This window comes from Alternaria infectoria (genome assembly GCF_024043175.1).
Source record: "Alternaria infectoria strain BMP 0036 chromosome Unknown scaffold_4, whole genome shotgun sequence".
Taxonomy (NCBI): domain Eukaryota; kingdom Fungi; phylum Ascomycota; class Dothideomycetes; order Pleosporales; family Pleosporaceae; genus Alternaria; species Alternaria infectoria.
The window spans coordinates 1,288,280-1,316,074 of record NW_026250693.1 but is presented as its reverse complement, the minus strand read 5'-3'; the positions used below and the strand labels follow the sequence as shown (position 1 = coordinate 1,316,074).

At 52.9% G+C, this 27,795-nt stretch overlaps 11 protein-coding genes across 11 annotated transcripts; 5 read left to right on the top strand and 6 right to left on the bottom strand.

Annotated features, from left to right (window-relative positions):
* Positions 1-881: 881 nt before the first annotated feature.
* J4E92_003449 (uncharacterized protein) lies at positions 882-2,197 on the bottom strand (the record flags this gene model as incomplete). Its single annotated transcript, XM_051494846.1, has 2 exons — positions 882-1,418; positions 1,472-2,197. 2 exons carry the CDS (start codon positions 2,195-2,197, stop codon positions 882-884), a joined length of 1,263 nt encoding a protein of 420 aa, XP_051355139.1.
* A 1,192-nt stretch (positions 2,198-3,389) lies between these two features.
* J4E92_003448 (uncharacterized protein) lies at positions 3,390-6,113 on the top strand (the record flags this gene model as incomplete). The annotated part of the gene is made up of 3 exons (XM_051494845.1): positions 3,390-3,493; positions 3,566-6,009; positions 6,058-6,113. 3 exons carry the CDS (start codon positions 3,390-3,392, stop codon positions 6,111-6,113), a joined length of 2,604 nt encoding a protein of 867 aa, XP_051355138.1.
* A 1,247-nt stretch (positions 6,114-7,360) lies between these two features.
* Positions 7,361-8,895, top strand: RVB1 (RuvB ATP-dependent DNA helicase pontin; the record flags this gene model as incomplete). The annotated part of the gene is made up of 4 exons (XM_051494844.1): positions 7,361-7,513; positions 7,564-7,783; positions 7,835-8,382; positions 8,428-8,895. 4 exons carry the CDS (start codon positions 7,361-7,363, stop codon positions 8,893-8,895), a joined length of 1,389 nt encoding a protein of 462 aa, XP_051355137.1.
* Positions 8,896-9,058: 163 nt separating this feature from the next.
* Positions 9,059-9,805, top strand: J4E92_003446 (uncharacterized protein; the record flags this gene model as incomplete). Its single annotated transcript, XM_051494843.1, has 2 exons — positions 9,059-9,063; positions 9,148-9,805. The coding sequence occupies 2 exons, from the start codon at positions 9,059-9,061 to the stop codon at positions 9,803-9,805; spliced, it is 663 nt and encodes a 220-aa protein (XP_051355136.1).
* Positions 9,806-12,006: 2,201 nt separating this feature from the next.
* J4E92_003445 (uncharacterized protein) lies at positions 12,007-13,621 on the top strand (the record flags this gene model as incomplete). The annotated part of the gene is made up of 2 exons (XM_051494842.1): positions 12,007-12,231; positions 12,281-13,621. 2 exons carry the CDS (start codon positions 12,007-12,009, stop codon positions 13,619-13,621), a joined length of 1,566 nt encoding a protein of 521 aa, XP_051355135.1.
* Positions 13,622-14,453: 832 nt separating this feature from the next.
* Positions 14,454-15,692, top strand: J4E92_003444 (uncharacterized protein; the record flags this gene model as incomplete). The annotated part of the gene is made up of 1 exon (XM_051494841.1): positions 14,454-15,692. One exon carries the CDS (start codon positions 14,454-14,456, stop codon positions 15,690-15,692), a length of 1,239 nt encoding a protein of 412 aa, XP_051355134.1.
* Positions 15,693-16,097: 405 nt separating this feature from the next.
* J4E92_003443 (uncharacterized protein) lies at positions 16,098-16,616 on the bottom strand (the record flags this gene model as incomplete). The annotated part of the gene is made up of 1 exon (XM_051494840.1): positions 16,098-16,616. One exon carries the CDS (start codon positions 16,614-16,616, stop codon positions 16,098-16,100), a length of 519 nt encoding a protein of 172 aa, XP_051355133.1.
* Positions 16,617-16,957: 341 nt separating this feature from the next.
* On the bottom strand, positions 16,958-17,787 carry J4E92_003442 (uncharacterized protein; the record flags this gene model as incomplete). Its single annotated transcript, XM_051494839.1, has 2 exons — positions 16,958-17,574; positions 17,625-17,787. 2 exons carry the CDS (start codon positions 17,785-17,787, stop codon positions 16,958-16,960), a joined length of 780 nt encoding a protein of 259 aa, XP_051355132.1.
* Positions 17,788-18,184: 397 nt separating this feature from the next.
* On the bottom strand, positions 18,185-20,166 carry J4E92_003441 (uncharacterized protein; the record flags this gene model as incomplete). Its single annotated transcript, XM_051494838.1, has 2 exons — positions 18,185-20,101; positions 20,161-20,166. The coding sequence occupies 2 exons, from the start codon at positions 20,164-20,166 to the stop codon at positions 18,185-18,187; spliced, it is 1,923 nt and encodes a 640-aa protein (XP_051355131.1).
* Positions 20,167-20,554: 388 nt separating this feature from the next.
* J4E92_003440 (uncharacterized protein) lies at positions 20,555-21,547 on the bottom strand (the record flags this gene model as incomplete). Its single annotated transcript, XM_051494837.1, has 4 exons — positions 20,555-20,752; positions 20,801-21,124; positions 21,172-21,234; positions 21,341-21,547. 4 exons carry the CDS (start codon positions 21,545-21,547, stop codon positions 20,555-20,557), a joined length of 792 nt encoding a protein of 263 aa, XP_051355130.1.
* Positions 21,548-25,426: 3,879 nt separating this feature from the next.
* On the bottom strand, positions 25,427-27,358 carry J4E92_003439 (uncharacterized protein; the record flags this gene model as incomplete). Its single annotated transcript, XM_051494836.1, has 1 exon — positions 25,427-27,358. One exon carries the CDS (start codon positions 27,356-27,358, stop codon positions 25,427-25,429), a length of 1,932 nt encoding a protein of 643 aa, XP_051355129.1.
* Positions 27,359-27,795: the final 437 nt, after the last annotated feature.

Here is a 27,795-nt window from a genome sequence, read left to right as displayed (position 1 = left end):
AAGTCACATGGCGGACGTCGCATGCTTCTTTCTTGTAAATTTCGTATTGGCGCTGGGCTTTAGCAATGCGATCCATGGTCCGCTTTTCTTCTCTCTGTTGATATTTCGGTATAGTGAAGTCAGTTCCGTTACGTCGTACCTATGCACTCGTTGTTATGTTGTTCGTGTTGATAAGATATACTGGGGAGAGCTCTAATATGTGTTACTAACACGTCCGTGGACTGTCGAAGTACCAAACTGGAAGAGACGCCCTGAAACTGTGCGGCGTAGGATTGGAAAAGGGCTGTCGCGATTTATAGAATTGCCGTTACGATCTAATATAGTAGCATGAACTTTGTCCGACCGGAGTTTGGACTGTGGATGGGTAGAATGGAAATGAGTATAGGGTTCCTCGGTTGGCCTGCGTGTGAGGTGTTGATGTCGTCCTGGCTCAGACGATTGGTCGTTGGATCTGAAGACTTTGGCGTGTGTACGCGTGTTCTTGGTATATCGGATCGGCATTTGGACTGTGAAAAAACAAGAGTGCTGTCATGCAATCGGCGATGAAAACGTTGTGTGTTGAGATGGCAATACATTGTGCAGACTAGATGAGATTAGACTATGGATATTCCCAACTGACCACAGGGGAAAGACATGTCTCAGACCGACAAACAGCCTGATTAGCTGTAATAATCTTCCATTGGTCATGTGTGGGATACTCCCGGGATGCGGTACGTAGAAGAAATCTAAACCTCGTGTAGATTGCCGTAAGTAAGGTATTAACGCCACCAGAGATGAACGCCTATGCGTGAATCCCAATTTTGGATGATCGGACGCGCCAAGTAGTGTGGTTCGCGGGCCGTCGTAGACTGTACAAGAATTACGAACTTCCTCTTCAACACTCAGCGCCGGCTTTTGAGTCCAGCCCGAGCAGCTGTTGATCGTCGCTCCGGTTTCGATTCGTCTCCGCTCTCCGATTCACCGTCGTCCAAGTCATCGCTCATAGGCTCTGACATGTCTCCGCCCTCGTCATCATCCGTCTCTTCTGCCTCATCGTCGATGAGGTCCTCGTCAGAACCTTCACTACCCTCGTCGGAGACGTCATCCATCTCCATGTTCAGGCCCATATCGTCCGACGAGCTTTCATCGTCCTCCTCCATCTCGGGGCGCGATCGCTTCGGGGTTGCAGTGGCTCCCTCAATCGACTCGTCATCAGAGACGTAATCGTCCTGTCCCTCGACGTATACCAGTGCTTCGTCCGCATCGTCGTTGGCGGCTTGGTTCCGTTTTCTGAGGTCAAGCTGAGCTTGTAGCATATCCAGACGACCCTTCAATGACATGAGCGGCATCAGCCCGCTCGAGCGTTCCTTCAAAACTTTGTTCAGTGCGGTGAGTTGCTTGACGATTTGGGGCTGGGAAGCGAGGTATCCTCCGTGGGCCTATCAGGTAAGTGTTAGTCGATGCTTTTTCCATTCGGAGGCGGGCTGCTTACGGCAAGACTCCATTGTACCCAGGCCATCAACATGCCTGCTCGACCGGGACTTCGGTGTAGCCTCTCAGCCAATCTCTGCAGTAGTGTTCCAACCAACGGCGATGGCAACCGTTCGACGGTAGCGTAGACCGACTCTACATCGACCACCTGAAGACATGAATCGAGGAGCTCCTTGTCGTTGGTGCGCAGGGCTTGAGTGAGAACGGTGCCGAGAGAGTTTGCATTCGGTGGTGCAAGTGTGCGGTTCTTTGTCGCAGTTACTGCGCGCTCCGGGTTGGGGTCGAAGGCGTCTTCGACGCTTATAATTCGCGACTCTTGGACAGGCTCAGGGCCTTCTGCGCGTAATCGGTCCCCGAATGTGAGCTCCTCCGGTTCCGCGCCATTCTCGTCATCCGCAGCAGCGTCGTTCTCAGCATTGGTCTGTGTGGGATCTTCTTGCGCGCTGTCCGAGTCGTCATCGCTCTCTTCCTCGGCGCTGCTGATCTCTATGACGTCCGCGTCCACCATGTGCGCATCGGCAGGTCCTTCCACAACAGCAGTGGCGTCGTCGACTCGGTCTGCCTGCGCATTCTTGACACCGTTTATCTTCGCTGTGGGCTTGGCTGCATTTCCATTTACTAAAGCTTTGAGACCATTTTGGCGGACTGTCGCAGGCGATTGCGCCAACTTGGGTTTTTTCGCAGGCCGGCGGTCGCGATTCTTCGGGGTTGCTACGGCGGCGGGCATTTTCGTGAACACCGGTTGTGTCGATATATCGCAGGCGGCGCGTGTCGAAGGCTTCACCGGAAGTTTGTACAAGGCTGTAATGTTGCAGCCTGAAGCAATGCGCAAGATGCGAGTGGTCGCAAAAAATTTGGGAAGAGCGAATTACCCACCTCTGCACGCACGGGCCTTGCGGACAGGGATCATGGCGTAGAGCTGTCAAGCTCGCGGCGACGCGTTCACGGCGCCCGTTGCAACAGCAGATTCATCGGCAAGGAAGCGTGATAGTCCAAGTGCATCTCAAGAATGCAACAGAACAGGTAAACAATGTCCAGACGCGGCGTTGCGGACGCGCATAGTCAAGAAGTCGGCAAGGACACGTTCCCTTCGAGGCTAGTGCACTTCAGGGGCTGCTCTGAGGCTTGGCTCGGAGATGGAAGGGCCGGGCTACTTAACCCCAATGCCTCTCCTCTCGCGTCTGTCTTCGACGTTCTTGAGTCCATTTTCCTGATCTGCCTCCAATCAATACGCGCCTGCTCCCGATCACCCAACCTTACTCGCACTCCCCCGCCACACCTCATCACCCGCCCAAGGCCCAGTATATCGCGTCCCAAGTCTAGGCGGCTGCACCCACTTCACCCGACATAATTAATACGCGCATCCATCCCCGTCTGTCTGCATCCGCATCCGCTGCACACTAGCCCTCACCGCCCGCCGTCTGCGCTCCCAAGCCGCCGTCACCATCCGTGCACCACATCACCAACGTTTGTGTTGTTGTCGCACATCTTGAGAGGGCGCACAGCTGCACCACGCCGTTATTGCCTCTTCCTCTACGCGCTTGGCCCACCACAACAAACGCGTCGGCGCTATAAAGTCTGACTCATCACCGACTGCCGTCGCCGCCCTGCTACCTCGCCGCCGCCACCGTCTGGTACGTAGTCACGTGCGTTTCAGCCTCTGCAACATATAGTCCGCAGCTGCCCCTCCTCATCCCTCGCGTCACTGCACCGACGCTAGCCTCACTTTGCGACCCCACCTTTACCGCAAACGCGCCCATCCCTCCCTCACTGCCGTGTCCGTCATTAACACGCGTATACTTGCGCAGTCGCGTGTGCCTAAAGCGGAAGTCGCTAACGATCCAAGATTAGCAACAACATCAAACACACCATATACTCTGTCAGCCGCGCGCAAACCCGTCTTTGACTTTCATGGCCCCATGGCAGTAATGACATCACCTACTGTCGACAAATCCTCCCTGGACCTTAAGGCGAGCGCTTTTGCGCCGGCAGACGCAATGGCAGTGGATACCGAGGCAAACGGGTAAGTCGCTCTTCCCTTCACCTTCATTCGCCCCTCCTCTCTCACCTCGCGCAACCTACTAATACCTAGTAGTGTTCACGATGTACTCTTCGACGAACCCGACTCCAAGACCACCACCATCGACGATACAACCGCGCAATCAAAGCCCACTACCAACGGAAATCACGTAGACATGGACGAGTCAGCGCCTGCAGTTGAGCCCACCACCAACGTATCCGCCGGAATCGATGGTGTCGCACAATACCTACCTGAGAACCAGGATAATAATTCGCTGTTCGGCGACTCGGATGTTGGTGCCACGGTAGCGAACGCTGTCGAGGCGCCGACTTCAGACGTACGCGATGAGCCAGCGACTGCAGAGGAGCTCTCTTCAGCCACCCAGGCAACAGGCGCTAGCACTCAGGAAGTGCCCGAAACCCAGTTAGCCGACAAAGACGAAGGCCCGACCGAAGATAGTATGGACACCACCGCTGATGCGCCTGAAGAGTCGAAACCCTCAGAGTCCTCCGGAGCGCCTACCAAGCCAATGCACGACCTCACGATCAAGACCGATGGCGATGCGGCCACTGCACCCCAATCCGTTGCCGCTCAATCACCGGCGATCGTAGACCGGGAAATGGAGGATGCCCCGTCCTCTGGCAAGGTGCGCCCCCGCGAGGATGACGATGACGACATTCCCGACGCGAAGCGCACCAAGACTGAAGAGGAGGCCCAAGCCGACTTCAAGCTGCCGGAGTTGCCGAATCAGGCAGAACAGGCCAGCGTAAATGGAGGTACCCCGGGCCCGACATCCGACTCTGCGCAAGAAGCATCTGGCGTCCACAAGGCTGTTGATTGGGAAGAGTGGCCCACCACTCCGATGACGGATGCACAGAACAGGTTTCTTCTTGAGCGGATAAGGAACACAAAGAAGATCAAGGTTTCATTAGCGTTCAAGGATCCTGTTGACCCTGTAGCCCTCAATATCCCGACTTATCCCGACATTGTCAAGAACCCAATGGACTTGACGACTATGGAGCACAAGCTGAAGGACAAAAAGTACACTTACGTAAGGGATTTCATGGCAGATCTCGATCAGATGATCACGAACAGCGAACTTTTCAACAACAAGGAGCATCCTGTAACGCAAGCAGGTTACAACCTTCGCGCCTACTTCTTGAAAGGCATGGGTAAGATGCCCCGAGGCGCTGCTGCGGAAGAGCCTCCAAAGCCAGCAAAGGCCAAGAAGCCATCAGTGAGCACTTCGCAAAAGGCTCGACGTGAGTCTCGCGTTGCGCCGCCCAACGTCAAGTCTCCTGCTGTCGCTACTCCGGCTGCGACTTCGCCTCAGGCTGCCTGGCCTCTTCAGCAGGACGGTACTCCACTGATTCGACGTGATTCGTCCACCACTGACGGTAGGCCAAAGCGAGAGATTCACAGGCCGTCGAAGGATTTGCCGTACACCAACGCAAAGCCGAGGCGGAAGAAGTTCCAACAAGAACTCAAGTTCTGCGAGTCTGTCCTTACCGAGCTCATGAAGCCAAAGTACAGTGCGGTCACTTACCCATTCATCGCTCCCGTAGATCCCGTGGCACTCAACATCCCGTCCTATCTCAAGATCATCAAGAAGCCGATGGACTTTGGAACGATCGAGAAGAACCTGAAGAACGGTGTCTACCAGAGTGCCAAGGACTTCTACGCGGACGCGCAATTGGTTTTCCACAACTGCTACAAGTTTAATCCTGAAGGTGATGCTGTCAACCAGATGGGACACAAGATGGAAGATCTCTTCGAGAGCTTGTGGAAGGAGAAGGCGGACTGGCTTGCTCAGCATGCGCCTGCTCCTGAACACTCGCCAAGCGACCTCTATTCCGACGAGGAAGATGAGGAAGACGAAGAGGAGGAGGAGATAGACCCTGCTCAGGCGCAGTTCCTTGCAATCCAACAGCAGATTGCTCAACTAAACGCCACAGCGCAACAACTTCTGCAACAACAGACGGGTGGCAAGCGTACTTCCCCCAAGTTGCCTGGCAAGAAGAAGAAGGCTGTGGCGCCACCAGCAAAGAGGAAGAGTCTTCCCCTTGCGGTGCCACCTCCTGCCAAGCCCATCAAGACTGCTCCGGTCAAGAAGGCAAAGGCTCCTGCGCCTCTGAGTTTCGCCCAGAAGCAGGAGATTTCAGAGGGTATCAGTACGCTCGGCGATCTCGATATGCGTAAGGCGGTCCAGATAATCAGAAACGGCTGCCCGCACCTTGCTACCGTGAACGATGACGAGATGGAGCTCGATATGGACGAGATCAACGATGATACTCTCCGCGAGTTGTTGAGGTTTATCAAGTCTCTGCGTAGCTCTAAGGGAGGTGCCGTGGTCGATGATGACTTTGAACCGCCGAGGCAGGTCTCGAAGCAGGCGGCGGCCCGACCGAAGAAGAACAAGCCCATGGGCAAGAGCGAGCAAGAAGACAACATGCGCAAGATCCAGGAGAAGCTGCAGTCGTTCCAAGGCGGTGCGTCGGGATCCAGCCAGTCTCCACCTGGTGAGTCGTCAGTACGTGCACGTTTCAATCACCCACTAACCTCTGCAGTGCATGATGCATCCAGCGATGATGACGATAGCGGCTCCGAGAGCGAGGAGGAGTGATCTTCCGTCAATAAGCCCTGCTGTTCTCGTGTGACGCCCTGATTCGATGATTGGTCCAATCTCTTCTTCTTCTTGACATGATGGAACGTGGGCGTCTGATGGCAGGGAGAACTGAGGCAATGTCAGTGCTTGCTCAAGTCGGAGGGCGTCAACTCACCACCAAACCCATACACAACAACCCACATCGATTGTATAGTATTCTCTTGCACACCGACCACACCCTAGAGGTGCCATGATCATGGTACCAATGCCGACAACGGATTACGAGTGACGAGGTTTGTCTTTTTAGGTCCCTTTGGTCAAAGGCATGGGCTGTAAGCCCCAAGTGGCACTTGGCGTGGAGGTTCGACTGAAAATGGAGGACATGCGAGTATCCTTTTGCTGTATGAGTATGCTGCTCGGGTAGGCAGCCCAGAACAAAATCCAGATAATATTGCCAAATGTGCGTTGTGCCTCGGCGTGTGATGTTCCATGGTGCTTGTGGTCTTGGCTCGGCAGGCCTCAAGAGTGGATGCCAGTGGATGCGGCGCAGTTGTGGAGCTGGCCGAAAGGGATAACCGCTATCGTGTGTCGCTTCGCCTGTATAGTTCTTTCGCATAACCATGTGTGTTTTCAAGGTAGCCCGTGATCCCTCAGGGTGAAGGAGCGGCCACTGGATGTTCGGGGGAGGAAGTTCCGAGGGGTGACCATGGCGATGGCGGTACTCAGGGCGCGCACATGGCTAGGTATGCTTCTGAGGACGATAGACTGTAGCACTGTCAGGCTCGGACGCTGTAAGAGGGAGATCAGATACTGTACGCTGTGTTGGGCGCCTCGCTCAGGCAGTGACCCTGACTGCGACGTCGTGTGACGGGAATAGACAGCGACGCCATAGAGGAAGGCGCGATGGGCGAAAATGCTGGTGAACGGTAGTGTGCAGTGCAGAGGGTGGAGCGATAGCAAGGACGTAGGCAGTATGGCGGGCGACCCTAAGCCAGGCCCGGGAGGGTGAATGCCCTGCTGCTGTGAGTGGAGGCGGAGGGTGGGGATTCCAGCGGGTGACTGACATAGAGCGCCGGTGCTGCGGTCGACGCGCTAAGCTGTGCCTTTCGCGAACTGCCATCCGTCCCAAAACTTCGAGCTCAAGACACCCCAAACAACGCGCGCCCAGCTGTACATACCATCACCACCCTTCCCACGCGACTGCCGTCGACACTCTGATTGCGAATCTTTGCCGTTCCGTAGAATTGAGCGCTTGCGACACGAAAATGACGACTGTGCCAGTCAGCGAAGTCAAGAGCACGCACGATCGCTCATCCAGAACCGCGGCGCATTCCCATATCAAAGGACTAGGTCTATCAAGCGATGGACGCGCTACTCCCTCAGCTGGCGGCTTCGTCGGCCAAGCTGCAGCACGAGAGGTACACGAACCCTGCGCACTCTCGTTCAGCCTGGGTACTAACAAGCGCAGGCATGTGGTCTAGTCGTCGACCTCGTCAAAGCGAAGAAGATGTCAGGCAGAGCCGTGCTGCTCGCAGGTGGCCCCGGAACCGGCAAAACCGCATTGGCGTTGGCTGTGAGCCAGGAGCTGGGTACCAAGGTCCCATTCTGTCCGATTGTTGGCAGCGAGATCTACTCTGCGGAGGTCAAGAAGACCGAAGCGCTCATGGAGAACTTCAGGAGAGCGATAGGTGCGCATTCACTTGATCCATGGACACGGACTGTACTGATACATTGAACAGGTCTTCGCGTGAAGGAAACCAAGGAGGTCTACGAAGGTGAAGTGACAGAGCTTACGCCTGAAGAAGCCGAAAACCCGCTCGGAGGCTATGGCCGCACCATTTCGCACCTCCTCATCAACCTCAAGTCTGCCAAGGGCACAAAGAAGCTGCGACTCGACCCATCCATATACGAGGCCATACAAAAGGAGCGCGTCCGTCTGGGCGATGTCATCTACATCGAAGCCAACACGGGAGCCGTAAAGCGCGTCGGACGATCGGACGCTTACGCGACTGAGTTCGACCTTGAGGCTGAGGAATACGTCCCGATACCCAAGGGCGATGTGCACAAGAAGAAGGAGATTGTTCAGGATGTTACCCTGCACGACCTAGATGTCGCCAACGCGCGGCCGCAAGGTGGACAGGACATCATGAGCATGATGGGACAGTTGATGAAGCCTAAGAAGACTGAGATTACCGAGAAGTTACGGTTGGAGATCAACAAGGTCGTCAATAGGTATATCGACCAGGGCATCGCAGACCTAGTACCCGGTGTGCTCTTCATCGACGAGGTAAGACATCACTCCTTGATTTATGGGCCCGACTAACACGCGCAGGTTCACATGCTCGATCTCGAGGCATTCACATTCCTGAACCGCGCTTTGGAATCCCCTCTGTCACCTCTTGTCATCCTCGCATCGAACCGCGGCAACACACATATCCGTGGCGGAGAGAACCTTCCTCCTTCAGCGCACGGTATCCCGACCGATCTCCTCGCGCGCCTGCTCATCATCCCTACACACCCATACGGACCCGCAGAGATCAAGTCGATTATTTCCACGCGCGTCACAACCGAGAGGCTCAACATCTCTGCGCCTGCGAAGGAGAAGGTCAGCGCTCTTGGTGAGAAGATCAGTCTGCGATATGCGCTGCAACTTCTCGCACCCGCAAGTGTACTCGCAGAGGTCAATGGACGGGAGAACAAGCAAATCGAGGTGGACGATGTGGAGGAATGTCAAAGCCTGTTCTTGGACGCAGGAAGGAGTGCGCGAGCACTGGGCGAGACGAATGGATACATTTCGTAGAGGTTGTGCTGCAGTTTGTACGATAGCCTGGCGTTTGGATGCAGGAATGGTGGGCGTTTTCACCCAGAAGGGACCATAGCTTTCTGAAAAGTTACACGCAACATGTACTGGGGTCATTCCATATCACGATAATAATTCGGAACTGTACATTCAGATATGTAGAATGCTGTGATGCTTGTCCACGATCTACGAAAATGCGACCTCCGTTGCCACTGCAAGGCTCCGATTGGCTCCGTACGAACCGCGGCCCAGATCGACGGTCAAGAAAGTCGTCTTCGCCTTCGACTCACAAAGAACTTTCACTTCACACGCAACATACCTCGTGCAAGCCACGCAGCTTACAACAGACCTCATACCTGTGCAACTCTCCATCATGACCGCCACAATGCGCACCATCACGCGCCTCCCGCGCCAGCTCTCCCGCCGCACCTTCAGCATCTCCACCCGACACGCGCAAGCACCCTTCGGCTCGGGCCCAGCACCACCACGCCTCCCCAAAGAAGACCAAGAAATCTTCGAAAAGCTCCAAAAGCAAAGCACCGGCGCCTTCAGCACCCCAAAGGACATCGAAACACCCACCTCCACCCCCAACATCCGCATGCGCATTAACCAGTCGCCGGACTCGTCTCCTACACCCGCGTCTCCTGCCTCGGCATCTCGACCCCAGATAAACCAGTCGCCTGATAGTGCTAGTAGTGAAGGGCCGGAGATTAGATTTGAGAATGGCAAGCAGATTAAGAAGGGTGAGGAGTTCCATCCTAATATGAGGAGAGGGGCGCCGCCGGAGTTTGAGGGCGACGTCAATCCCAAGACGGGGGAGGTGGGTGGACCGAAGAATGAACCGCTTAGGTGGGGGAGTACGGGGAAGACGGGGGATTGGAGTTATAATGGGAGGGTTACTGACTTTTGAGGGGGCGTGAGAAAAGCGGTACAGATGATGTGGATATGTATATACTAGGGAGGTTGAAGGCGACGTTTGTTTGTGTTCATACCGCTGTAGGAAGATGAAAGACATTCAAAGACCAACTGTACGATGCGTATAAGTTGCATTCCAGATCTGATGGCTTTCGAAATACATACAGATGAGAAAGAAACCATACCTGCGCCGCAGAAGGATCAGAAAGGGTGGTAGCCAAAGAACAGGTATCTGCCATAAATAACTAGAAGGGTGCCAATGCTTCTATCGCCATTTCAAAGGAAAAAATGGGTATCTTGACGAACATGATGAAGCGCGTGAAGATCGATGATGTGTTGTCGTAGGACACGCGCATTGAACAGTAGCAATGTCATCACGACCGCGATACCTTTTCAAAGCATCCAAAATTAACTATACTGCATAGAGTCTACGGTTTGTACACATAAGAAGCGTTATCCAGGGAACAGCATAGATTACGGCTGCCTTGTACGACATCCTGAAGTAAGCTCTGACCTCGGTATCTGCAACTGCGGAACATGTGCAAAACGTCCTTTGTGTGCTGTAGAATGCTGAAATATACATGGTAAGGTGTAAGAGTGGTGGAAGTTCTTGAACTTTGGTTTGGTGGCTTTCATGGCGTTCGGATAGCTTGGAGTTCCGCGGCAGTGCACTCACCCGGATCACCGAATCTAACAACGCTCTGGTGCTTCGATGCGGGGTTCATCCGTGCTCGGTAGACTTTCGGTTTCCGAAATTGAAGAGTTGCTGTTTGGTTTCCTGTGGCTGAACCGTGGATTGAATTTATTGATGCACGACCGTTGGAGTGAACCCTAATGACGCACTTGGTCCCTGAGGAGCACCATGTGTTCAGGACGAGCAGGTATCCAGCCGGGCGAGTACTTGAACAACACACAGCACACTTGAGATTACAGCTGACGATGCAGCGGGGCGTACCTAGGCATTCACAAAAGTTGCAATAGGATCAGCCAAGCACGTCTCGACGTGGGTTTTGAACGCCATTCGGGCATCGCGATGAAGCCAAGTATTCCCACATGAGCTTGCGCAGCATCATTGCTTGCTATGATGAGGCCAAGCTATGAGCGAAAACCTTGGATCGCAGAACATGAATGTTTCCACAAAATTTGGTGAGGGCGGGTGTGTTGTGCAAGGCCATGGTGGTTTCATTCCTGTGCCCAGGTTTCAGCCGTGCTGGACGGGCGTGGCAGGGCCGATCCTGCCCTTTGGGGGGAAGCCGGCAAGGATGTCGCTTATTATCCTTGGAGTGATCAAGCTTTCGCATCATGGATTTAGCTGCAGGTCCCACATGGCTTTCTGATCATCAACGCTGGCCGCCCGCCAGCCGCTCTTCTATCGTAGATCTGATCTCATTGTTGTCGTCAATCCTCATCTGCCGTCCCGTCCAGCGCTAGCCATCATACTGCATCTCCCCAACTGCCCCTATCGCTGTCCGCAATCCGGATTGAGTTCCGCGGGCCTCAGGTGTCCAACGAAACACAGCCCTGGAGTCGTGCAGCAATGGTCTCGGTGTAATTACACCGTCAGCGCGCGCTACGACCTGTCGGTAGATCACCCTGGTCAGCACTATCCACTCCCATAGGCCTAGGGCTACCCAGTCACAGTGTCTGTCGCATCCTCATGCATGCGAATGGTCTGGATTTCGAATCACCCTGGCTTGATGCTGTGGCTGGCGGCGGTACGTGTTGAGCAATGCAGCGATAGGTACCTAGGTAAGACCAACAACAAAGTCGCCCGGGCTCTTTTATACCCGCGGAGTCCGCCCTTCTGTGACGTGGACCTGAGTTGTCCTACCACCGACTCAGCCCTCGAGCTTACGTTTGCTAGCAGCACGATGCCAATGTCACTGATTGTTCCCACGGTATGTACTCACACAATGCCAACAGACGCCACCCGTGAATGCTAACGCCTCGGAAATAGTGTACCTTCTCACGCCAGTTCCCGCTATGAAACTATGATGCAATTGTCAAGTTCCCTTTGTTTTTCTATCTCGTTCCCCTAGAACAACGATCTGCCATAGCCCTGCCGCACTATAGCATAGCTCGTATCGGAACGACCCTTCGGCGACAACCAGGGGCAGCGCGGCCGAACACGATACAGATTGTCAAGATACTTTGCGGCTGTCTTTCTTTCCTCGCTTTCTCACACAGCTGCCGACAATGTTTCGTTTGCTGCTTTGTGCAGCGCTTTTCTTTCAGCAGGCCCTCGCATTGAAGGAGACCATCGACCTTGGATACGCGCAATACCGTGGGAAAGCTATCGGCAATGGTGTCATACGATGGGCTGGTATGCGGTATGCCCGCAGGCCAATCCGTTCAGATGGACTTCGATTCGCTGCACCTCAAGATCCCGAAGATGAGCGCAATGTTGTTGACGCTACAAAGGTACAGAGCGTTTTCACGGTTTGTGGACACCACGCTAACAGCAGTTTAGTTTGGACCCCTATGTATCGGCACCAAGAGCAGCCTGACAGCCGAGTTTGGGGGGAAACACTCGGAAGACTGCCTGTTCGTGAACGTCTTTGCACCAGAAAGAGCTACCAACAAAAGCATGTTACCGGTTTACGTCTTCATTCAAGGCGGCGGCTTCAACATGAACGGCAATGCAAATTACAACGGTGCAGACTTGATCGATGCCGGCGACGACGGCATGGTTGTGGTCAACTTCAACTATCGAGTAGGGCCTTATGGATTTCTGGCTAGCAAGGAGATCGTTGCAAACCAGAGCCTGAGCTTGAACAACGGACTGAAAGATCAGAGGAAGGCGCTCGAATGGGTTCAGAAGCATATCCAACAGTTCGGAGGCGATCCAGGGCACGTTACCATTGGAGGCGCAAGTGCTGGTGGGGGTTCAGTGGTCTTCCAACTTACCGCATACGGTGGTCGAGACGATGGCCTCTTCCACGCTGCTGCTGCCGAATCTCCAGCCTTTCCGTCCATGCGAGATGTGGAGAACAGCCAATGGCAGTATGATGAGCTACTACACCAAACCGGATGCGCAGATCTCAATTGCATGGCTAGCTTGGATGCGGTCATCTTTCAGGATGCTGTGCGTACTTTGTTGAAGCCTTTCCCCGGCGGCAAGAACCCACCGCTTTACTTCTGGAACCCGACGTTGGACTACGATTTCATCAAAGACTTCACCTTCAACGAATTGAAGGCTGGCCACTTCGTCAACGTGCCTACTATTTTCGGTACCGCCACAAACGACGGGATCAACTTTGTGGCCAAGAGTATCATGTCTCAACCTCGAGCTCAAGACTTCCTAGTTGATCAATACCCCGGTATAAAATGGGACACGATTCGTCAGCTTTGGGATGGAAACATTGGAACCACTGGCGACGCTCGCTGGAGATCATTGACCGCCGATGTCTATGGTTATATCCGCTATAACTGTCCCAGTCTCAACATTACTGATACGTACGCCCTCAATAACACGAACCCGACTTGGCAGTACCGATGGAATGTTGGAACTGCATCACACGTTGGCGAACTCCTGCCAATCTGGAACAATGCCACTTCAGCGGCTGGTGTCTTTGTCCAGGCGTACTGGGCATCATTCATACGAAGCTATGACCCAAACACTCACGCTGCAGAGTATCTAGTCTCTAAAGGTTCGGAGCTCCAAAGCCCAGACTGGCACTCATTCGGCGCAAGCGAAGGGCAGCGATTAAGCTTCAACGACAAAAACGAAGTGGCCATGGAAGCTATTCCCGAGACTGAGTGGCAAAAGTGCGATGCCATCGACGACATGGGTCTGCACCTGAAGCAGTAAGTTCACACCCTCTCTAACCAAGCGGCCTGTCATATGCCGGCAGATTGTGTACCGATGATATTCTTGCCTTATTCAGAAGTTACGCCAAGTCAGGAACGTGAGCTAACGATGACCGTAGACCCGTATTCGACCCCACCTCTCTCGGAACTCGGCACACACCTCTTCCATCCGCGTACATGGGCGCCGCTACCATGCTCCTTAGCTTTTTCTACTGGGCTTACATATGAACAATGCGATGGATAATAGGACGCAAAACATCAAACATTTGTACGCCAAACGGCGACGCACAACTGAGACATCTGACACACGATGTCATCCGGAAGCCATGTCGATACTCCCACGGCTGACGCATCGCACGAAGAGAACGCAAATGCCGGAAGTGAGCTGTATGGCAGCTATTTACACATCCGCGAGGAGGCAGTGAACACTCGAGGAAGAGAAGAGAGAGATGCATGAAGAACAAGCGAAGGCAGAAGGGCAAGCATGAGATCACAGGAGCTAGGGAGATGACAGTGAATGATGGGCCGGTGCCTCGCACAAGCCTCTCTGGGCGTCTTGCTCTGTTCACTCATCAAGGTATCATTCATTGTGAATGATGGAGGCTCTTCTACCCTAGAAGCGCATCGTACAGACGATGGGTTTTCACACTGACTTTTGCCCATGCGCATATAAGCAGGTATCTTTTGCTCCAAGAAAGGCGTCTTCATCATTGCGAAATCAATATTGCACGCATCTCCAATCCACCACACGTACCCATTTTGGAGGAGCTTTTGCGAAATACAAATATATTCTTTTCCCCTCGCAAGTCTCGAAACGAGTGTCAATCGGGGTCATGGGCTACCACCGGCCTGCAGCGTCTGCGAAAGGGAAGATGAAGGCATGTGATGATGAAATTGGCGATGAAAACTGTCCGCGCGTAGTGGACGACTCTGATGCGGCTTCGGATTTCTCTTTTGATGCGATTCCGCGGGAGCCTTTGACACACACAGTCCTGGGGTGCACAGAGAACTCTACCTCGTACAATGTCGCTGCAAATTTGAGTGAGCCGTTTGAACAACCAGTGGCAGTACCTGTTTTCACTTCTTCCTTGCAGGAGCACTTTGGTCCACTCGACACCGACTTCTTGACGCCTCTCGTGACTAGCAACGCGACTTATCGCTCTACAAGCACCAGCCCGCAACCTCGATACCACCTTACAGAGTCAAGCGCGCGTCGTCACTCAGTCGACTCTATGTCGCTCTACTCATGGGAGCAACCCGCGCCAAAACCACGCTACTACGCTCAGGCGCTGTCTGTAGAGGACCTGAAAGCGCTCGCACAAGGCGAGAAGAACCACAACCTCCAAGAGTGGTCGGACGAGCGCCTTTACACTCACCATGAGGGTCGCAGGGGCTTGATACCCCAGGCCATGCCCTTGGAAGAGAAGATAATCGCGCTCGCGGGGATTGAGCACGAGATGCAGCAAAGCCAGCCCGCTGTAGCCAAGACGAAGGAGAAGGTGCGTAATAAATTGCACATACCTCGGATTAGGAAAACAACTGACAATAAGAAGGATGAGGAACATAGTCGCACACAGTTCTGGCAGTCTTCTCAGTCGACATACGACCTTCGCTCTTCTATGCTGCCACCTCCGCTGCCTCAGTCAACACCAACTGCACAACCTGAGGAGTACGAAGAGCCACGCAACCGTCGCTACTCACACGCTCGTGCGGCTAGCAGCGGAGACTACTTTTACCAGCCGTCCAGCCCTCGCACGAGCGCATACAACACCCGTCGTATCTCGCCTCTAGCAAGCCCGTCAGTCCCGTCCTCGTCTAGTTCTTCGAACCATGTACGCAGCCCTCTGAACCAAGAAGTGCTGTTCCGCGCTAACCCAGCGACGACGTTCGACTCTTTCCTCGTACCACACAAGTCTGGTACGGGTGTGGTCCTTGCGGAGTCCAAGAACGCGATGAAGGATAAGACGCCGACGGCGAGCCTGAGCCCAAGTCTGAAGGCGTTGGCGAAGGTTAGACGGTTGACGAAGATGCCGTCGATGCCGCTGCTGCGGAAGCGTAGTAGTGGTTCGTGAGGTGGGTAGTTGCGTCTGGTCTGGATAGATGATGAGGGATGTGCTTTTGCTCACGTTTTTGAACACGCTTAGATGGTCCTGGATGTACAGATGAGGTTCTTCTTGATTAGAGGCTCATAGACAACGCTTGTATTAGTGTTGCATGCATAATGTTGACGTTCACTTCTGGATTGAAGATGAGTGACGGAAGGAACGTTCCTTCGACACGTGGTGAGCCTAACACTAATCAAGGATAGCGCCTTCCCAGAATGAGCTGTTTCGAGAAAGCGCGGTCGCTCCTTCCCCCTGTCTCAACATCCAGGTGTCTCACATCAAGACACCTTACGCTACCCGGTCTCAGCTCAAGTGACTCTGAGGATTGCGATGTCCCTCATTTGATGAGGAGTACCTCAAGTGAACTCCGCCTTAAGTCTTCATCTCGCCTTTCAACACCCTCTCATACTCCTCCTCTTCAACAGACTTCACGTATATCGTAACATCCTTTCCAGTGTTCCACTCGGCATCGACCAGGACCTGTGTCAAGCTATGACCCCAGAAGCCTGCCTTCCGGTACTGGCTTTGAGGTTTAGTCCACTTCCACAGTAGCATGCGGCCTTTTGGAACCAGCTCCCCACTTTGATCACCGAGAACGGTGAAGCTCAAGATATGGGCGAAAGCGCTGTGGCCACTGTCACTGTCGTCATCATGGGCAGCCTTTGCATCTCGAAGTCTGGCGACGAGCTTTGATACCGTCCGCGCGTCTTTTGATGGAGCCTCGACATCGATCTGGTTGCGGAGGGAACTTGCGAGATTGAGTTCGCTGACTGGGACGCGTACTTCGCCGAAATCTTCGTGGGACTGGATAAGTTGGATTTGAGCAGGCGTGAGCTGTGTATGCAGCTGGATGAAGGGGCGTGAGGGACTTGAAGTTGACCTGTAGCTCATGATGGTGGATGATTTTGGTGTAACGGCTACTAGGAAGGTGTAAGGGCGTGTCAGCGTTGTTACATCTGAATGCAGTTCATGGCCCTTCGAAAAGTCAACATCGACACCGATACATGCTCACTGGATTGTCTCCTACCAAAGTCAACGATATCTGATGCGCCATTGTGAGTGTTGTGTCAGTCTTCCCATGCCTCTACCAAGATGATTCAGATGAGTCCGGATATATCGGCTTTTTGTCTTGAACGAAGGATGGTTGCCTGGAGGATCTGATTTGATCGATTGGAGTGCCAAGCGTACGTACCGAAGCTGTCATCGCATGTGCAGCACATCACCCTCGACGATTACCAGTCGAAAAGCTTATCTTCCCCGTAAAACTGATCAATGATACCGTTGCTCTCCGCCTGAATCCAAACACCCATAAGATCCACAGGCGAGAACTTGAGCCATCCATTCCACACTGTTTTAGGTCCTTCACCACCTGGACGACCACCTGCAGCGATCACTTCAGGCCCCTCCATCGTCGTCTTCATCCCATCTAGCAATTTTACAAACGCCTCCTTGGCATTGTATGCCAGTTTAAGAGAACTTACGCCTTCTGGCGGCGCATCTCCTATGGGTTCGGGGCCGTTCGCCAGACTCTCAAGCGCCTCATCATCGATGACTATACACCAGGCCCACTTTGGACCGAGTTTCTCCTCGTCGGGAATGTCGTCCTGTATTGCGGGAGGCCCAGGTTCACCCATTGTCTCCGGGAAGACCTTTTGAGCATAATGTTGGCGGAACTGCCTGCAGACAACGTCAAGCGACGCGCCAGGCATATAAGCAGCAGCATCGAGACGTAAGATGTCTATCATTTGTTGATTGTATGGCGCTGGGTTGCTGTAACGCAGGTTGTCTGTTGCGTGGGCGTAGACTTTGCGGATCACTGCTTGGAAGTGCGCATCCTCATCGGTCGCATCTGTTGTCCGTCAATACTTGCGCTCGATGGGCTGCATTTGTTCCACTGACCTGCTCTGTTTTCCTTATCTGTATCTTCGTTTGAGACTTCCTGGCTTTGTGGGCGCGTATACGTGCCGTAAACGAAGAAGCCCCAGGTCGGATCTGCCCATCTTTCAAACTTCTGCAAGAATTCTTTACACTCGTTCATCTGGCTCTCTTCTTGTGTCGCCATGCTCACCTGTCCTGTGTTGCGCGAGCGATTGTTGGCAGAGAATAAGCGTGAGACGCGCGCAGGCTATGTATGATCGCAGGGCTTTAGGGGCGCCTGAAAAGCTGGAGGGCCAGATCGATCGGTTTTGGGCGCAGTGTTGTAGAACTGAGACCTTGCTGAATGTACCTAACATTGCGAAACTACTAATCTACATCTGAATCCCCGTGCACTCCAATCGAAAGTTGGATAGGCTTGCGGGCTGGAGATGGCAGATAGGCGCAGGGCGAGGCCACGCCACCTGCCTCCCCGCACGGTCCAGGAAACAACACTGCATTCCCTTGATTTTCCACGAACGGCAGCCTACATCGTTCTCATATAGTACATCAGAACTGGTGCCGGGCCTAGGCAAGGTGACTCGCTATCTTTCATCTTCGCACCAGTCGTCTCTTCCACCCAAGAAAATGACAATCTCTTCCCTCAAGTCATCCGCATCAGAAGCGTCTCTGGCGCATTCATCCCGAACTAGTTGTAGAGAGGTTTTTCCGGCCTTGTCGGGAATGTTCACCAACTCCTCCGCAATGTCAGGGAATCTGTCTGCAATCTTATCAAGCAAACATCGCAAGACTTCCAGCTTGCGTGGGTTCCGACTCTGTATAGCGACGTGGAGTGCAGTCTTGCCAAAGGGCTGGCACTTAACCCGAAGGATCTCTTCTTCAGCGTTATCGATGAGCTTGAGGATCAACTCCTCGTGCGCAAATTCGATAGCAACGTGCAGGGGGAAGTCGTAAGGAACTAAAGATGGTACTGTGGGATTGGCACCCTTCTCCAATAGGACATCCACCACGTCCACATAGCCTCCGTAGCATGCTCTGAACAGCAAGGTCTGCTCCATCCGATGGATATCAACGTCGCGCCCACTGTAGTATTCCAGCAACCACTTTGCGGTCTCAGGGAAGCCTACGATGATGGCGTTGTCGATCGCTTTCCGGTATTGGCCTTCGCCGAGCTGCTGCGACGCAGATTTGCAACGGTTACAACGAGACAGATGATGTTCGACTGCATCAGTACACCCATGCGATGCTAACAGGACTAGTATGCTGTCGTTAGAGGCTATCAATGTAGTGAGTGCAAGCTCTTCTCGCTGCACTAGTTCTGTCTCATGATATTCCAGGAGAAAGTCCAAGTGACGCTCGATGATCGTTTCCGCTTTCTTGATGATGCAAGAATCAAGAAAGCGTGGAGGTCTTTTTATCAAGTGAATGAGCTTCCCGGTCATTCTTGCATGGTACACCCAGTGCTCGAACGTGTATTCTAGGAACGGGAATGTAACTTCTTCTTTGAGAAAGAGGTCTACACACTGTTCTAGAGCCCCAAAGCAGAGCTTCAGTAGAGCAAAGTGGCTCTGTTGTTTCCACTCTGATGGCTGAATCGAGGCCGAGATGCTCGAATTTTGCACCAGTCCTTCTACCGCTGGATGAGTGAATCGTATCGTCCTCTTGTTTCCCATGGTAGAGTGAACTTCCAAAAGGCCGTGAGATTTCTGTCGAATGTATCCCTCGAAAGCTTCGCCTGGTGTCCACGCATCATTCGAGTTCTCCCACTTTCTGATGTCTTTCGGACCACGTGGGCCCGAAAACGCCAGCGCATGTCTGATCTCATCGGTGCCCATTGGCAGGCGAGCTGCAGTAGCGAGCTGCAGAAGTTGAATCGTCTCAGGGTCATTCAAGGCATCCTTTTCGAGCCCGATGCTCTCGTGTCCGTAACCGGGGGACCCGACACCGCGTTCGAGCTCTAGAAACTCCCTTTCGACAATCTTCATGATGCCATTATGAGTGGATAGGTGTGCTGCCCTGACTTGGTTGATTACTCTTTGAGGCCAACAAAACTCACGAATACGATGTCTCGCCAAACGACGGAACACAAGCTCTCTGGCACCTCTGTCTTTGATGTCTTGTAGTTTTGTCCTGATGAACTCCTCCACTATGTGCTGGATGTTATCTTCGACTATGATATTGAGGGTTTCGGGTTCCTCTTTCCCATGGTAAGGATAGTGTCTCCTAGAGAGGCAGATTCTAACATCCACTCCAGCCTGGGCAGATCCACGTAGTGTTTCCCCGATGAATTCGAGGAAATCAAGGGATTGGGTAGCGAAATACTCCTCTAAGGTGCTATCACAGGCTTCCAATGCATCGACAAAGATGCGGTAGATTGATGTCGTATTCGAGAACAGGATCTCATGGATAGCGGCTTTTAGCCTGACTTTACTCCAGTACGAAGGGGAAGGTTCCAGTTGGAATTTGATCTCTTCCGCCCAACTCTGCAAGAAGCTCCTGGGCTGTACTGAAGTTAATTCCAGTAGCTGAAACAAAACTGAACAGTAAAATGCATGTAAACGGTCATGGGGGAAAGATTTGCCCGGCTCCTGTGGCGTGAAATGATGTCGAAGAACTATGTTTCCTTCTTTGCTACATTGCGTCGCTGCTTCCTTGATGAGAACAGTCTTGCCGGTACCTGGATTGCCTTTCAAAGTCAAAAGTCTGCATTCTGGTTTGCCGCTCGCGTGCCCGTCGTTCCAGGCGAGGAATTTTTCGTGACAGAAAAGCCACATCGGGGTGTCGAAGGTCTTGACATTCGTATCGAATTCTTTGATTTCTGGTTGATAAAGCATGGTCTTGCATCCTGACAATCACTTAGTAAGCAGGTTCAAGTGAAATACTGCATTGCTCACTTTTGAACAATTCACCATATTCGGTAGACCCTAGAAAACCTCAGAAATGTCCCCAGACAATTACTCAGCGTTTCCAGATGCGGAAAGACTCAGCATTCGTAAATTCGCACCTCTAATCATCTTCTTCAGCGCTTTCATGACTAGCATGAAGTCTTCTTCGCCCGGCTCCTCAAACTTGTTCATCTCAAAATGGTCCCTCGCGATCGAGCCATTGTCAGCAAAGTCGAGACGACCTGAGCTTTCGGTGACTAGAAGTCTCTGCAAGTGTGTCAGTATTGTCACACCCTTGACTTGGTCTGCACTTACGATCCGTTGCTCGCCCCCTACTACTTTGCCCACGTCCGTGTAACCCGTCTCGTAGAAGCAGGCTATCTGAGCATGGCCCTCTCTCTTGTGTATTTTACAAAACTCGGTGACAAGGTCGTTGAGTGTTTCGTTCTCGCGCTGCAAGACGTCAATAGTCTCAGCTCGAACTTCGTCTTCGGTGTACTCTCTCAACGCCGCCTCCACAATTTCCCGGTATTGCATTCCGTCGGCACCTCTGAAAGGTGTTCCGAGAGTAAGAAGGCCGATCGTGGACTTGAAGATAGGTCTCCAATCTTCTTCGTCATTCCGTGCCAGCACTGATGCCTGAATCGTGTCAGTGGGGTCAAAATGCACTTTGCGATGCTTCTTACCTTGAGCGCAATGAGGCCGCCAAAGCAATGGGTAATAAAGATCAGCGGGCGATAATTGAACTCCTGTTTCGGATGATTTAGCGAATGCCTCCCCCTTCGACGAAAGCTTCATCAGTACCTCTCGATACATGGTCAGAGAATTAAGCAGGCGTGTCGCTACATCCCTGACCTTGGCCTGCATAGGCTTCTTGCCAAACCAATTGGATTTGTAGCCATAACGCATGATTCGCGCATTTGTAGCCACCGCAGGTAGCATCCGCCCTTCAGTAAGCCAGCTGATGTATGCCGCCTTGCCATCTTCAGTCTCGACACGTTTCGTCCAAGTATCGTCTGGGTGAGCGCCGATGCCATGAATCGCTACTATGCTAATTTGCATTAGTATTGCAGACAGTAAGATCGGGCTCACGTACTCAATGGTATCTTGAGTCACCTCCAAAGGCTCTTTCAGAACCTTGATTCCAACGTCTTTGTTTGTGATGTCGCGGACCTTTCGCTACGTCAGCCGTGTTCGACAATCGCATTCGTCATTCTGACTCTACACACCATGATGATAATTCACTCCTTTTTTCTCGGAGAGAAAGGTTCAGTACAGTGAGGAAGGAGAAGTTTACCTGATGGTGGCAAAGGAATGGGAAGAGGATCAGGCTGAAGCTCGTCGCACATGTAGACCGATCAGTTCGGGAGATGTTGCATGGTCCTAATATTGGCTATTGGGGGCGGGGTGCGCGTGGCTGCAGGCAGGCAGCTGCCCCCCTGGAGCCCGCCCAACATTTAGCTCGATATAGCAACAACCCTTTTGCCTTCTTCAGAAGCCACTCCAGATCCTTTCATACCTTGTAAAAATGGCTCCTTTTTCCAAAGCCCACCAGTTAGTCGACGATCTTTATACAGCCGACTCCGCTGATCCGGCGAAGCATGTGCACCTTCCGGGATACCCTTGTGTTCTCCTCCAAAATACCAGAGGAGTTGAAGAGACCCTCAACAATGAATTCTACTGCCAGGAACTTGAAAGAATGGCCCCACACCTATGGATCATGGCGACCTCTTGTAGCAGCAACATCAATCCTCTCCACCGACAACTGGTCAAAGATCGTGAGATAATCATCACTGAAGACCCGCGACTGCACCTGGTTTGGATGAACAACCGTATCTTCGTAAAGCCTCTACCCCGCTACTTGTGTTCACACGAGTTTTGGGAAAGGTTCCTAGATACGTCTCAAGACCGAGAAGAGAATCACATGGACAATGTGCGCAAAGCCGCAACAGGCTTCTTGAGGACCTATCGCTACCTGATACGACACGAGTCCGATTTCCGGATAGCTTTGGAAAAGCATCTACTACCTGAAGATGCAAAGTGGGATCGATTTTGCCACTTTGCAAGAGCGTTGCAAAACATCGAGGACAGCGCTACCACCCAACGATACGCCTACGGAGAGCTGAGGCTGACAAGGCTAAACCTTTACGCCCCCATGCTTCTGCATAAGTTCAATTACGAGCAGATACACGGACAGTATGGCGATATCTTTGGACGACTATTTGGACCGATCCTCTTCATCTTTGCGTTGGTTACCACCCTTCTGAACTCCATGCAGGTTGAGCTGACAGTCGAGCAATTGGTCGATGATCAGATCCAATGGGAGAAGTTCTGGTATTTTTGTCGATGGTTCGCCATCATTAGCCTTGCAGGGACCAGCATTATCACAGTCGGATTTGCTGCTCTTTGGCTCTGGATGTTCGTGGATGAGTGGGTGTACACATTGCGACGCAGAGCTGAAAAGAGACGGGTCGCCCGCGGTATACCGATGTACTGAGCCCCCCGGTATTCATGCGACTACAAATAGAACGCCCCATCGGCTCCGCCGTCGGCTTCAGTGGAATAAGTGTAGACCTTAGGCGCCAATAACATCTTTCTTATCCCGTCATCATCCATGGGTACTGCAGTCGGCAGGGGCGTTCTTTGGTGAACGAATTTCAAATATCAGGGTAGCCTGTCATATTGGAAACCGTGCAGCAGGCAAAGTCAGCTCGAAAATGAGTGTCAGCACTGAAGGCAGGCTCACCGGACGCAGGTCAATCTCCACCAAGGCTAGCGTTACATCCAGATCCAGCCAATTCTCTCAAGGCTGTTCGAGGTCTCAAGCGATGTGGCGCTTTCAATTGTTTTAGGTGGTGGCACGGCATGTCATCCAAGCGAATGACACGACGCGCTGCATGCAGCCAGGACTGGTCAGCCCCCAAAGAGCCGCATCGACCCAGATATGAAGACTGCCGCAAGATCGCATGATCTCTTACGAGGAAGTTGTGTATAAGAGAATGGTCAATGCCGCTGGCTTCATCTGCGGAGCATACTCACTTCATTCATACAACCAAAAACGAAACAACGATCAACAACCGTCATATTGGTCCCCATGCACTCCTTACGCACCTTCATTTTGGTTCTCCTATTCTCGGTATGGACTCTTGCCGGGAACCACGACTCGCAATCACAATGTCTCTGGCAGGATTCAAAAGATTGCCAAGCCGACAACTGGGACGAGGAATATGAGTGCCTCCGGGAGATCAACTCGCTCAGCGAAGTACTCGACTGTGTCGAGGCTGATGAGAATGGTGCCATCAAGGACCCTATTTGCCGCCAGGACGACACGTACCCCGACAATCGCGACTCGAGGGCTTATCACTATGAGTCCGCGGCCAACGGATACTGTACTTCTCCGCGCACCCTCATAGTTGAGACTTGGAAGAACTTGACCAAGAAGCAAAGAAGGGACAGTCCCATACTTGGACAGCTTCGGGCTTGTCCGCGGGATGACCCGAATTACCACAATTGTCTATGCCAGTCGGGGGTGTTACCACAGCACTTGCAGATACTGGTGCCTTACTTTTATGTGGCCAATTATGAAGACCTGAGATCTGGCCTCATGTGCAAGAGGAATTTACCAAGGGCAGTTCCGGAGGAGATCGCACGCTCAATGCCTCTAGAGAAACGAGATGAAGTCGAATGGACTCCAGTAAGTCGTTCTCAGCCACGCGCGTTTCTGTAGCGAGTAGGTCTGGAAATCTGCTGACATCGACCTTAGGCGTGTAGCGATTGCGACTTCGCCATTACTCCCGATGGGTTACCAGTCTACAACGACGAGGACGGTTTATATACAGGATCGTATCCCCTGCCAACACATGACAGCTTCATCCAGGACGGCCGTGCTGTTAAGCGGTGTTACGTCCACCCGGAATACCCCGTCGAAGTCAGCTGCACGGGATGGTGGTTGGACACCCCTGTAACATCTACCCAAGAAGTAGATGTGCCAACTGTCACATACTCTGCCTACTACGACTACGATGAAGCGTCACTCGTAGCCTCCTCTGCGCCGCCAGTCGCCTCGCTACCGAGCACCAGCATGGCTTACACCGGAAGTATAGGGTTTGATCCGACCAATCCAGCTATGTCAACTTCAACTTCGTCAGCAGGATCTTCAGCAATGACAGGGCTGTCGGCATCAATCTTGACGCCATTTCCTATGTTCGCCATCTTGTGTATCCTACTTTTGTAGGCTTCTGGAAGCAGATAAAGGCTTCCATTGCTACATGTAACATATCTGTTGCACCTATCTTGTTTTTCCCAAATGTTGTTCTCGTAGATATCAGAAAATGCAGCAATTGTCAGTCAGGACCTTCTGTTCGTTGGGCCTTAGGATCGTCGCGTTTTGCAAATACCAGTAGTGGAACAGATTGCTTGAAGAGGTAGCTCCACTCTACACTAGCTCCGACGAGGAAAGTGCAATGGCATATAGGCAGCGATCGCATCAGAGACGTTAGGCCGATGCTGTGAGATCATATTAGGTAAACTTTCCCTTTCCTTCACATACGACCATAGGACACTGAGAATTAGGCTTCCCGTCCGCTCAGCCATATACAAGCAGTGTACCGGCGGATTAGTAGTTAGGTGGGTGACCACTAGCGAATCCCCGCTGTTGTATGTTTTTGCCTCTTTTTTGCCCATGCAAGCGAACGTTGTTTCCTCTTTTTTGCCCATGCAAGCGAACGTTGTTTCCTCTTTTTTGCCCATGCAGGTGGATGCCCATCTCTTTTTGTGACACCCCATAGCCGCTGTTATTGTGACTCTTTCGACTGTACGGACGTGGCCCAGCCAGTCTCACGTTCTAACCAGACACTAGCTCTAAGCTGTACACGCTAGTATTGAACATACCCCAAGAACGCCGATAGATACTCCTATAAACAATCCAAATCGCTAATTGCATCAACTCCGATCGGTCCACCTTCCACCGCCTTCTCCAGGTCTAACTCCAGCCTTCTTTTCACTACCCGAGAACTTTGCCTCCTCCTCTTCCCACTTCTTCCGCTCTTGGCGTCTTCTCGCTGAGTAGGCACGCGAAAACCTCCAGGCTTCCGTGTCTGCCAGGTTCCACTGCTCCACGGCTTCGACTACCAGCTTCATGTTCCTGTCCTTGCTCTTGATGGCCTCGCGTGCCTTCTTCAAGCGCTCTTCTTCTTTCTCGATCCACTTTTCGTCGGGTATGTCGATACCCTCGATGGGCTTGGGGGGTTCGGGACGGGGGAAGACGATGAGCTCGGACTCCTTGCTGGGCGAACTGGGCTCGGCATTCGCAGACGCATTCTGGGGTAGACCGAAGCCGAAGATCCAGTCCAGATCGTCTTGGGTGATGCGCTCGGCTGTGAGCCATAGGGTATGAGCGGGAGCCGCTGCTACAAGCTCCTTGAATTTGAGTACGCGGTACTCCTCAGTGTGGTCGTCCGGAATAGATTTGTCCGTCAGCTTCTTGATCCACAGGTCCCGTGCCGCGCTGTTGCGTAAGAAGTTCTTGTCTATCATGTCGCGTGTGTAGTGTAACGAGGTAAGCGTATATGGATGGGGAACGGTTCCAATCGTGAAGAACTTGGTCGTGTTCACAAATTCTGGGAACAGCTGAAGCTTCATTCCTTTGTTGGCATCGCATGGTTTGCACTTTGGTCGGTTCGGCGGGCATGACTTGGGCATTGGGGTGATCGGACATTGAGTAAGGTTACGCGCAATGTCCGTTGTTTCGCGTAAAAGGACAGTCGTGTGCTCCGGCGCAGGCTTGACGATTACCACACCTTCCGGATGCTGTTCTTGCCAGGTCAGATGGAGATGCGAGTTGACGAGGTTGGCGAGTAAGTCGAGGGCCTCGGCTTGTGTCGTGTTGGTAAACTTATCAGCGACCGTCTTGTACTTGCTGGAAATAGTAGGCATGTTGTAGGATGCGATGCCGTTGGCCTTGCTGTCTACGTCCATGTCCTTCGTGTCCAGGAGATTGACAATCGCTCCACCCTCTTTTTTGGCGAGCTTCAACAGCTTATCCTTGCTCGCGGTGACATTCTTGAGCAGCTCGTTGCCCATGACCTTCTTGATCGCGTCATCGACCATCATTCGATCTCCAAAGAAGATGGCGTTATCCAAGGTCTGGACCCTCGACAGCTTGGCGTATTCGTTTCGTCGCAGAAAGCTGAGCATCGGGTTCTCGTACTCGGCCATGGGCAGTGCGAGCCAGTTGACTAGAACGCCGCCACCCATGTGCCCCCAGGCCAGCCAGCGCATGACCTCAAACTCGATCTTCGGATCTAGCTTCATGCGCTGGAACAGCTGGTATTGTGGGTGGTGCATAGCCTCAGCCCGCGACAGTACGACAGGCTTGAAGCCCTGCGCCCACCATGCCCGTCGCCATGCCAGTATCAGCCGTTGTTCTGCCGCAGACACTTCCTTGTTCTGCTTCTTCGGTACGTCGTAGTATGTGTAAATCGGCGGTCGTTCGCGTAGCGGTGGTAGGAGGGCGGTGTTCTCGTCGAGAGTTACGCGGGAGGAGAAAGGGTTGCGCCATTTGAAATCGCTGAGCCACTCTATAGCGCCGTAAGCACTGGCCGTGGTACTGTTTGCCTGAACCGGTGGCTTGTGTGCTGATGGTCCGAAGGGTTTGGGCACAGCTGGCAGCTCGCCCAGGTCAGGCAGGTGAGCTTGCGGGTGTTTGACCGCATCGGCGACTTCGTCATAGGTCGGGATACTGTCGCGTGTTGGAGTTCCGTAAAAGGTAAAGTTTACTATGACGAAGAGCAGAAGGATGATGATGACCTGGAACCTCCTCGGGGGCATCTGCAGCGCGATGGGCCGGCCCATGAAGGTATGCTGAGTCGGCATGGCACAATCGGATGTAGAAGTGAGGTGAATACAAGGCAGACTATGGCAACACGGGCGACATGGGCGCTTTCAGACTACTGGAGCCGGTATCCGTGGTGGGCCTGATGTTGCTGATTGAAGGCAAGGCGGCGCGAACTCAGCTCCGCTAGGCGATGCGAACAAGCTTGAAGCAGACGTAACGAGCGACAAAAAGGCACAAAAAGACGCAGAGGTTGCAGATAGTTGCACCAGTTGACACGCCGGGTGACGCGTCGTGCTAAGGGAACGTTTCCAGTTTGGCGAGGGCGAGGTGCAAGGCTAGCGCAGGGCTGATGATGCGCCCCAGACCCAGACATCCCACGCGTTTCGAGCCTTCGGTGGTGGGGGTCGCCCTGGCCGATGTCGCCTGAGTCGAGCATTTTGACGGGATGCGTCATACCTCTTCTCTTACTGTGGTG